Source organism: Geotrypetes seraphini, chromosome 5 (assembly GCF_902459505.1).
Source record: "Geotrypetes seraphini chromosome 5, aGeoSer1.1, whole genome shotgun sequence".
In the NCBI taxonomy this organism is placed as follows: domain Eukaryota; kingdom Metazoa; phylum Chordata; class Amphibia; order Gymnophiona; family Dermophiidae; genus Geotrypetes; species Geotrypetes seraphini.
In genome coordinates, this window is record NC_047088.1 from 268,554,003 (window position 1) to 268,566,008 (window position 12,006).

The 12,006-nt window shown below is 43.2% G+C and overlaps 1 protein-coding gene across 3 annotated transcripts in view; it reads left to right on the forward strand.

Annotated features, from left to right (window-relative positions):
- The window catches only part of GLB1L (galactosidase beta 1 like), a 390,615-nt gene that overhangs the window by 160,737 nt on the left and 217,872 nt on the right, over window positions 1-12,006 (forward strand). For all 3 annotated transcript variants that reach the window (XM_033946517.1, XM_033946520.1, XM_033946519.1), the window contains exon 7: window positions 7,746-7,840. In XM_033946517.1, coding sequence (XP_033802408.1) covers window positions 7,746-7,840 — 95 coding nt within the window. The remainder of the gene's footprint in view (window positions 1-7,745; window positions 7,841-12,006) is intronic.

Here is a 12,006-nt window from a genome sequence, read left to right on the forward strand (position 1 = left end):
TGTGGGATCTCTTGGGGGAAGAGGTTAGGGGGATGGGTCATTAGAGTGGGCAGACTTGGTGGGCCGTGGCCTTTTTCTGCCATCATTTTCTATGTTTCTAAAGCATCTCATTACTATAAAAATAGAAACATGATGTCAGATAAAGGCCAAATGACCCACCCAGTCTGCCCATCCACAGCATCCACTATCTCCTCTTCAACCTAAGAGATCCCACTTGTCTATCCCAGGCCCTTTTGAATTCAGACACAGTCTCTATCTGCGCCACCTCTTCTGGGACACTGTTCCATGCATCTACCACCCTTTCTGTAAAAAAGTATTTCCTTAGAGTACTCCGGAGCCTATCGCCTCTTAACTTCATTCTATGCCCTCTCATTGCAGAATTTCTTTTCAAATGAAAGAGTCTCGACTCATGCGCATTTACATTATGTAGGTATTTAAACGTCTGTATCATATCTCCCCTCTCCTCCAATGTATACAGATTGAGATCTTTAAGTCTGTTCCTATAGCCTTATGATGAAGACCACACACTATTTTAGTAGCTTTCCTCTGCACCGACTCCATCCTTTCTATATCTTTTTAAAGGTGCAGCCTCCAGAATTGTATACAATATTCTAAATGAGGTCTCACCAAAGTCTTATACAGGGGTGGGGAGCGGGAGCCATGTGAGCAGCAGGCACTTTCCTGGACATCCCTGCCTGACACGGAGGGACCTTTCCAGCCTCTACATCAGCCACTCACCCCGCGGTGTCGAGCGGGAGCCATTTGAGTAGCAGGAACTTTCCTGGATGTCCCTGCCTGATGCAGAGGGACTTTACCAGGCTCTACATCAGCCGCTCACTGCGGGACGCGGGTGTGGGCGCGTGCACGTGGATGTGTGTCCAAAGGGGCATGTCTAAAGGGGCACGCACCTTTGGAGCACCTGAGGAGCATTGAGCATGGAACTCTGCTCCTTTCTGTCTTGATGGGGAAAAGAAAAGGAGGTGTTAAAGGGAACATTGGACGAAAAGAGATCAAAAGTCCATGGACAAACATCTGACCCCGGTAGGTGTTCTACCGCCGGTAAGTCCTCCTAACCCCCTGGAAACTTCTCTATCATTAGGGGGGCCTCCCCTTCCCCCCAACCCATGAATGATGGAAGCAAACTTTCTGACTGGCAAGGGGGTACTCCAGGATCGAGTTGATAAACACTTCTCTTAATCACCCATAGACTTAAAAAGAACATCAAACCCGTAATAACTGAAAATAATCAATATTAAGCAGAGGAAATGAAAAATGGCAGTGTCCAGTGATGCAGGGAGGCGGCGTTGAAAATGTAACCTTCCGCATCCCTGAAGGGTGAAGATGCACTACCCACAGTATTGAAGACAGGATACATGCAGCAGCTGGGCTCAGTATGCCGGTGCTTCTGTTTGGCAGGAAATTTGCTTTAATCAGCATTGCCAATTGATCACTGCAGATATCACAATCTTATTATGGGGATAATGTGTCGTCTAATCTCCTGACGAAGCTTTAGGGCGAAACGTTCCCCTTTGGGCTCCGTGACCAGAGATCAGTGATCATAAGAGATTAATCATCAGACGCTAAGTTCCTTTTATGATTTTTCAATTCATTAATTTTGATACAGTTGATATTTGTGGGAGGTAGGAGGCCAATGATTGACAGAATATCCCATTGAATTGAAAAGCGTAAGCTGCTCTATTGCGAGCTGGGAAAAAGAGTCTGAGGTCTTCCACCTTTCCAATATTATTACAAGACTATTTTTCAGCCAGCACATTATGTAAACCTTTTTCTTGATGTCTTGGAGATTGTTTTGAGAAATTTGTTGAAGAACCTTTTTTGAATATTATGTGAATTTTTATGCCCACTCCACTATTTTGATGAAGGATATTATATGGTTCATAGTCAGATGCACGCAAGACATAAGCGCGTGGACAAATGGGAGCAGATAAGTGAGCGCAAAGACAAGTGAGCGCAAGATAACTGGGCCAAGACATAAGCGCACGGACAAGAGAGCGAAAAGACATGTGAGTGCAAGACATTTCAGCGCACAAGACACCAGCGCCAAGACATCAATTGTCTTGTGCGCAATTATCATTGTGCTAAATTGTCGTTGCTCTCACATGTCTTGCGCTCGCTTGTCTTTGCGCATTTGTCCGTTCGCTTTTGTCTTGTGTGCATTTGACTTGCCACCTAGTTTATTCCATTGTATAGGGCAGAGTTTCTCAACTTCTTTAAGCCAAGTACCCCCTAAGTCTAACAAATATCAACTGAGTACCCCTGGCCAAGCTCCGCCCCAGACGCGCCCAAACTCTGTCCCTGACCCTACCTCCATAATAATTGTATTAATTGTAATGCAATTTCTTCCATCCATTTTTCATATAAACACAATATAATCTTATTAATAAATAATGGTAACCACAAAATTTAAAAAAGACAAAGCACACTATATGCAGAGAAAATGTTAATTATCATTTATATTCAGGGTTTTTTTTCAAACAGGTGAAGGCAGTTGACTTTACAATATGCAATGTCACCTCAATAACAACTAAAGCGGTATATCAAGCTATAATAAACTTGAAACTTATAGAAAAGCAGAAAAATATAGACAACGGATATAAATTCTCAAAACTGACTCATTTCAATCACTAAATTGAAAATAAAATCATTTTTCCTACCTTTGTTGTCTGGTGATTTCATGAAAAATATAGTAACATAGTAGATGACGGCAGATAAAGACCCAAATGGTCCATCCAGTCTGTCCAACCTGATTCAATTTAAATTTTTTAATTTTTTCTTCTTAGCTATTTCTGGGCAAGAATCCAAAGCTCTACCCGGTACTGTGCTTGGATTCCAACTGCTGAAGTCTCTGTCAAAGCTCACTCCAGAACATCCACACCCTCCCAGCCATTGAAGCCCTCTCCAGCCCATCCTCCACCAAACGGCCATATACAGACACAGACCGTGCAAGTCTGCCCAATACTGGCCTTAGTTCTTCAATATTTACTATTATTTTCTGATTCTAGATCCTCTGTGTTCATCCCACGCTTCTTTGAACTCAGTCACCGTTTTCCTCTCCACCACATCTCTCGAGAGTGCATTCCAGGCATCCACCACCCTCTCCGTAAAGTAGAATTTCCTAACATTGCTCTTGAATCTACCACCCCTCAACCTCAAATTATGTCCTCTGGTTTTACCATTTTCCTTTCTCTGTAAAAGATTTTGTTCTACGTTGTTACCCTTCAAGTATTTGAACATCTGAATCACATCTCCCCTGTCCCTCCTTTCCTCTAGGGTATACATATTCAGGGCTTCCAGTCTCTCCTCATACGTCGTCTGGCGCAAGCCTCCTATCATTTTTGTCACCTTCCTCTGGACCGCTTCAAGTCTTCTTATGTTCTTTGCCAGATACAGTCTCCAAAACTGAACACAATACTCCAAGTGGGGCCTCACCAATGACCTGTACAGGGGCATCATCACCTTCTTCCTTCTACTGGCTACGCCTCTCTTTATACAGCCCAGCATCCTTCTGGCAGCAGCCACTGCCTTGTCACACTGTTTTTTCGCCTTTAGATCTTCAGACACTATCACCCCAAGGTCCCTCTCCCCGTCTGTGCATATCAGCTTTTCACCTCCCAGCATATACGGTTCCTTCCGATTATTAATTGCCAAATGCATTACTCTGCATTTCTTTGCATTGAATTTTAGTTGCCAGGCATTAGACCATTCCTCTAATTTTTGCAGATCCTTTTTCATATTTTCCACTCCCTCTTCGGTGTCTACTCTGTTACAAATCTTGGTATCATCTGCAAAAAGGCACACTTTTCCTTCTAACCCTTCAGCAATGTCATTCACAAACATATTGAACAGGATCGGCCCCAGCACCGAACCCTGAGGGACTCCACTACTCACCTTTCCTTCCTCCGAGCAACTTCCATTAACCACCACCCTCTGGTATCTGTCTGACCCCGTTCACCACTTTGGGTCCTAACTTTAGCCCTTCAAGTTTGTTCAAGAGCCTCCTATGAGAAACCATATCAAAGGCTTTGCTGAAATCTAGGTAAATTACATCTAACATATGTCCTTGATCCAGCTCTCCAATCACCCAATCAAAAAATTCAATCAGGTTCGTTTGGCACGATTTACCTTTTGTAAAGCCATGTTGCCTTGGATCCTGTAACCCATTAGATTCAAGGAAGTACACTATCTTTTCTTTCAGCACACTTCCATTATTTTTCAAACAACCGAAGTGAGGCTCATAAGAACATAAGCAGTGCCTCTGCTGGGTCAGACTAGAGGTCCATCGTGCCCAGCAGTCCGCTCATGCGGCTACCCATCAGGTCCAGGACCTGTATAGTAATCCTTTCTCTATACCCTTCTATCCCCTTTTCCTTCAGGAAATTATATAATCCTTTCTTGAACCCCAATACTGTACTCTGTCCTATCACACTCTCTGGAAGCGCATTCCAGGTGTCCACCACACTTTGGGTGAAGAAGAACTTCCTAGCATTGATTCTGAATCTGTCCCCTGTTAATTTTTCCGAATGCCCTCTCGTTCTTGTAGTTCTTGAAAGTTTGAAGAATCTGTCCCTCTCCACTTTCTCTATGCCCTTCATGATCTTGTAAGTCTCTATCATGTCCCCTCTAAGTCTCCACTTTTCCAGGTAAAAGAGGCCTAGTTTCTCCAATCTTTCAGCATATGAAAGATTTTCCACACCTTTTTATCAAACGTGTCGCTCTCTTCTGAATCCTCTCGAGTATCGCCATATCCTTCTTAAGGTATGGTGACCAATATTGGACGCAGTACTCCAGATGCAGGCGCACCATCGCCCTTTACAACGGCAGGATAACATTACATTACATTACGGATTTCTATTCCGCTTGTACCTTGCGGTTCTAAGCGGATTACATTGGAAGATAACTTCTTTCGTTCTGGTTGTAATACCTTTCTTGATTATACCTAGCATTCTATTCGTCTTCTTAGCGGCTGCTGCGCACTGTGCCAATGGCTTCATTGTCTTGTCTACTATTACTCCCAAGTCCCTTTCTTGGGTACTCTCACCCAATAACAGTCCTCCCATCGTATAGCTGTACTTCGGGTTTCTTTTTCCTACATGTAAGACTTTGCATTTCTCTACATTGAACTTCATCTGCCATCTTGTCTCCCACTCCCCTAGTTTGTTCAGGTCCCTTTGTAAATCTTCGCAGTCCTCTTTAGTCCTAGCCCCACTAAATAGTTTGGTGTCGTCTGCGAATTTTATTACTTCGCACTTCGTCCCTGTTTCTAGATCATTTATAAATACATTGAACAACAGTGGTCCGAGCACCGACCCCTGCGGAACACCACTCATGATCCAGCATGAGTAGTGGCCCTTCAGTCCTACCCTCTGCTTCCTACCTGCCAACCAATTCTTGATCCATCTGTGTACATCTCCTTCCACTCCATGGTTCTTCAGTTTCCGAAGTAGGCGTTCATGGGGTATCTTGTCAAAGGCTTTTTGGAAATCTAAGTATACAATGTTTATGGGGTCCCCTTTGTCCATCCGTTGGTTGCACTTCCTTCTGACTGTGCAACCAATATTTCTTTGTTTCTGCCTCCTGCACACTTCCTCTCCTCCGGACCTCACTCCCTTCATCCAACCAACATTTCTGTCCCTTCATGAGTCCAACTTTTCTTCCTCTCTCCTCCACCCTCATTGGCAACATGTCTCCCTCTCTCTCTCACTGTCCTTCTCTCATTTAGTTTAGTTTAGGTTTGAACCAAAAGAAGTATGAGAAGACACTTGACCTTAACATGTATACTCTGGAGGAGAGGAGGGATAGGGGTGATATGATATAAATATTTAAATATTTGAAAGGTATTAATATAGGACCAAATCTTTTCAAGAGAAGGGAAATTAGTAAAACTAGAGGACATAAATTGAAGTTGAGGGGTGGTAGACTTAGAAGTAACATTAGGAAATTATTTTCCATGGAGAGGATGGTGGATGCCCGGAATGCCTTCCTGAGGAAGGTGGTGGAAAGAAAAGTGTGATGGAATTCAAAAAAGCATGGGATGAACCCAGAGGATTACTAATTAGAATATGAATGGGCTACCTTTCACGGTCTGAATCCCACAAATGAGATGTTTTGGATAGGCTGGAGTCAACTCCAGAGTCATTCCATGTCAAGTGGACCAATACTGAAAATTGCTCACACTCCACCCCCTTGAAATCCAACCAGATTTTACAGGGGTGTTGTCTAGAGTTTCAAATGAAACTCTGCAAAAATTTTTGGATCTATCAATTTGGTCAGCAGCTGGGGGTGGTTGAACAAAAGCAATCGATCCACTCCCATACCTTGTGTGACCTAGAACGCCAACTTTGCTTAAGCACTGTAGCAGAAGGAAATTACCTAGTAGTCTGAAATTTTTCAGTTTAGTACAACACCTTGGGGCAAGTTTTTGTGCCAAGTTTGAAATCTTTTATGAACGTGCTTCCACTTCTACAGGTCAGCAAAGTAGGCAAAAAAATTAACGAACTTGGCAAAGTTTGGCTCCATACTGCTGCTGGTAGAAAAATCAGCTGAGGGTACAATTTTACCAGCAGACATGTACCATGGGTGTCAGGTCAAAAGCGCGCCGGGACAAAGGCGCGCGCAGACAATTGAGCACAGCACGGAGGTGTGCGCCGCAGAAAATTACTGTTTTTAGGGCTCCGACGGGGGGGGGCATGGGGGGAATCCCCCCACTTTACTTAATAGAGATCGCGCCGCGTTATGGGGGCATTGTGGGGGGGTTTGGGGGGTTGTAACCCCCCCACATTTTACTGAAAACTTCACTTTTTCCCTGTTTTTAGGGATAAAGTTAAGTTTACAGTAAAATGTGGAGGGTTACAACCCCCCAAACCCCCCACAATGCCGGCGCGATCTCTATTAAGTAAACTGGGGGGGCTCCCCAACAAAAACCCCCGTTGGAGCCCCTAAAAACTGTAATTTTCTTCGGCGCGTGCCTCCGTCTTGCGCTCAGTTGTCGGCGCGCGCCTTTGTCTTTGGCGGGGTTGTCTATGAACCGTACCATGAGTACATTCAAGATTTGCAATATGAGCTTTTACAGTCAAGTAAAGCTGAAGATATGACCATTCAAAAAAATATGGCTTTATGCATTTATGTAAATTTTTACTATTTTTCAGATTCAGATATCTCTAATGTGTAGCTTTTTAGGGTTGTTGTTTTTTTTTTAATATCATTTGAAAGAGCATGTTTTTTGCTACAGAAGTTATCCTGTTTCATATTGGACCCGATCTTTCTTTTGGTGAGAATTAAAGCATCAAAGATAAGCATTAGTTGTATATGCGCACGAATGTTTAATATTGAAGTTAACCTGAACCAGTTGCATTCAGTAGCACTTAAGTGTCGTTGAATTAAACTGTGTATAGGGGGATTGGGGCTTGGTTACCGCTTTTTTATAGTTTTACAACTACACTCAAAGCAGTTTACATACAGGTACTTCAGTTGGCTCACAATCTTTCTAACGTACCTGGGGCAGTGACTTGCCCAGAGTCACAGGGAGCAGTGTGGGGTTTGAACCCAGAATTTTAGGGTGCTAAGACTGTAGTGCTCTAACCACTGTACCACACTCTCCTCTCAGTTTTCAAAACTGAATCCTTCCTATCACTTCACTGTCCCCAGTTGAAGGTTAGTAAGTGAGTTAATGAAGAAAAAATTAAGATTCCTACAGGTGAGTAACTTATATACCTCTCTGATTGCAGATTACCTAAGAGCAGTGGATTCCTGGTTTTCTCAGCTGCTGCCTAGAATGAAACCAAGGCTCTACCAGAATGGAGGCAATATCATCAGTGTTCAAGTGAGTGAAAACAATGAGATTATCATTCTGCAGGAAGGACAGTGAAATCTGCATCAGGTATAGAGCAGTGAGATTTCCATGGAGGTCAGTGAATTCTCCATGTACAAGCAGGATAAAGAAGCCACATATAGGTGACATAATAGCTTTATAGCACCAGCTCGGACTTGCTCCACACAGCTTAAAAAAGTCTGGAAGACCTTTCAGAACATGTCCAGACAAGACCCCCACCCATTGCTGCATCTGCCCCTTAATGTTACTTTTCTCTACCATGCCTGAATAAAAGAAATCTAAACACAAGACCAAAACCAAAGAAATCAGCAACACCCCCCAGGGTTTAAAAATTTCCCCCAGTATGGAAAAATTATGACCCTTTCTGACATTCACTAGATTGGTGTATGTTCTCTATGTCTGCCTTGTAGCATAACCTCATGGCCATCTCAGAATGCAGTCGCATGTCTCCTAGTGCAAGAAAGAGCAGAAGCCACATCCTTTCAGAACTCAAATGCTACATCACCACTGCTAATGCTGCACCCATACCAATAAGCCTGTCTCCAGAATGTTTCTTTTTTTATTTTCTTTTTTATCCTTTTACAATTCATTTTCAAACATTACATTCTTGAAAAGAGATCAGAATATCCAAATATAAGAAATTTTTTTTTAACATATTACTAAGAAATACGTTCAACTATTTAGTCCACAAAATAGAATCAAGAGAGAGAGAATACATTTCAATTACAGAAAATTATACAATATAGAGTAACGGCAATAGATACCCTCTCTACAGCCGATAGGCAGGTCATTCATTCACGGACTAAGGAACCAACCCTTCTTTTGGCCCTAAAAAATCTATTAACTGTTTGGATTAAAAAAAAAGAAAAGTTTTATTTTGATAAGAAACAAGATATTTTGATGGAAATTTAAGCAAAAAAGTAGCCCAAGGGCCAGGGCTCTTGGCCGTAAATCCAAAAACTCCTTTCTACGCCTCTGGGTTTTCAATGCTAGATGTGGAAAAATTTTAACATTTGAACCCAAAAATTTATCATTTAGATGATGGAAATATAGACGTAAAACATATTCTCTATCACTTTCCAAAGCTAGAGTTAGCAAGAGAGTGGTTCTAACCATTACCACCTCAAGAGAACTTTCCAGAAATAAAGATAGATCAACATTGTCTTCAATTTTTCCCTTAGGGGTAGATTCCCTTTGAGGTCTTTTAATAGCCAAATAATAAGCCCTAACAATTGGAGGTAAATTGTCCGCTGGAATGGCTAGGACTTCTCGGAAATATTTTCTCGCCATCTCTACTGGAGAGATGACGGGGCATTTAGGAAAGTTCAAAAATCTTAAATTATTCCTCCTAAGTGAGTTTTCAAATTTTTCCAGCTTATGAGAAATAAATGATCTTTCCTGTCTCCAGAATATTTCATGTTTATTAAAATTTGATGCAAACGCTTATAATAATATTTCAAAGCAAATTACAAATCTACTAAAATCGGGATTTACAAATAACATTTCATTTCAATAACATTTAAGGACAGACTTACAGACTACATGTGGAAAGGGAGTTGAACTACAATTATTTTATAGGAAAGTAACATTAAAGGCTCATACACTAGGGTAGGGGTAAAAGGAAAATCTGTATGTGGAAATCAAAGTCTGTTGGGATGCTATATTCGAATATGCAATCTAATTATCGAATGCATCTCTAAATAGAAAAGTTTTCAAAGAGCTTTTAATGCCGCATCTTCTCTTATATATCCTGGAAGTGAGTTCCGTATCTGTGGTGCAGTTACTAAGAACTGGTGGCGGTAGCAATCCACTCCTGCCACTACTCCTAGCGTCTTCTCTCTACTGCGGCCTGCCCTCAGTGAAAACTTCCTGTTTCCGCTTGGGTGGCCGAATGGAGAGAAGACACCCAGAGTAGCAGCAGGATAGTGAACTGAATTCGCAACCACTCCTTTTGCCTGGCCAGGGAGGAGAGGAGAAAGCCTTGCTTGCGTGAAGGAGAGAGCCTTGCTGCCCCGATCTGCACCAGAGACTCGTTCGGGCTTCCCCTCTGCCACTGGAGTCCTTGCTTCTGATGTAACTTCCGGTTTTGCTTGTTGTTTTCGACGAGGTGGGCCTGCCGGCTGGACGGGCAAGTCCCGTCTGGCCAAAAGAAAAGGCTGCCCGAACCTCCCTGGACTTTACCTGGTGGTCTAGTGGTGACAGAAGTGATCTTCCTATGCTCCTGCCCTGTGCAGAGCCGTCATGAAAATGGTTGCCGTGAGCTCCCTAATAGTGTTAATATACCATGTTCACATGTTTCGTATCTACCCACATCTCAGACCTTGCTGTCACTCCTCACACGCGCACGACGCCGAGCCAACAGGTCACTGTCCAGCAGAAGCCCCAACACAGTGCTGACCATAAGGGAATTGCGCATAAGAGCCCCGCCCCGACACAACCCTCCAAGACAAGCAGCACGGACATGAAGCCCAGAAGGCAGCCCGAGAACATGTGCCGACTCTGCCGAAAAGGCCCGGCGCACAGCTCCACCCGTGCAACCACCGCGCACCAACTGAAGAAAACGCCACGGACGCCCGCCCACAAGGCAGGCTCTCAATACGACGCCTGCAGCTCCGAGCAGCCAGTGCTTCCGACTTGCAGCCCGCCAGGAAGAGGTGCTGTTGGACCGAGGGAGCAAGGAAAAGGGACAGGGAGAGCAGGGAAGAGGTGCTACTGGGCCGGGGGAGCAGGGAAGAGGTGCTACTGGACCGTGGGAGCAGGGAAGAGGGACAGGGGGAGCAGGGAAGAGGTGCTACTGGGCCGGGGAGCAAGGAAGAGGGACAGGGGGAGCAGGGAAGAGGTGCTACTGGACCGTGGGAGCAGGGAAGAGGGACAGGGGGAGCAGGGAAGAGGTGCTGCTGGACAGGGAAGTGGAGTGGGGAGGGAAATGCTGCTGGTGAGAAAAGGGGGCTCGGGCTGAAAGGGAACAGATGGGAGAAGGGGGCTGGGGGGGTAAAAATGGGTTTGGAGCTGGGGCTGAAAATAGGGGACATGTGAGGGAAGGAGGCTTTACTAGCACCCGTTAATGTTAACAGGCTTAAACACTAGTTAGATATAACATCCTCTAAAGTACGTATTCCTGCTATCATCCAATGCTTCCAGATAACCTTGAATCCGCCAATTTGAATCTAGGAGTTTAGCCAAATAGTTTGATTTGTGAATTGGAATAGATGTTAAATTATTGACATATCGTAACGTTTTCCACGTATCTACTAGTATTCTGTTGTCTTTATATAATCTAGGCATTTTGATACTGAGAACATGGCATAATCACAGAGGAAACATGCGTCGCCATTCCAACCATAACCAATCTGGGGTATTTTCAATGGGCTCTGGGAGGACCCAATACATACCTTGGTGTAAAATATAGGCTTGATACCTATAAAAATTGGGAAAATTTACCCCTCCTTCCTTAATTGGTTTTTGTAAAGATACTAAAGCAACTCTAGGAGTTTTACCCAGCCAAATAAATTTTGTGAGAATACAATTTAACTTCTTATAGAAGGACCCCTTAAAGAAAACTGGTAACATACCCATTTGATAACAAACCACAGGCAATATCATCATTTTAATAGTTTGTACTCTCCCCCAACAAGAAAGATGTAAAGAATTCCATTGCTCACACATTTCTGTTACCTTCTGTAATAAAACTTTTTCATTTACTTGCATTGTTTCATCCAATGTGTTTTTTATCCAAATGCCTAAATATTTTATTCCATCTTTTTTCCATAGAAAATAGAACTTTTCAAATAATCATTTTGTGCAATGGACATTAGTAGGAAGAACTTCTGATTTACTCCAATTTATTTTGTATCCTGAAAATTTTCCAAATTTTTCTATTACATCAAGTAAGCATGGAATGGTTGTTTCAGGATTCCTCAAATGAAGTAGTATATCATCTGCATATGCAGAGACCTTATATTCCCGATCTGAATAAGGAATACCCTGTATCTCCTTTGTTTGCTGAATAGCTAATAGTAAGGGTTCTAATACAATATCAAAAAGCAAAGGAGACGAGATGATCACGTGATGCTGTGAGCTGGTCGGCTGTGAGATCGATCGGCTCCGGATCCCTGCCCCTCATCCGGCATAAAAAACGCACCTCACACTAGCGATTT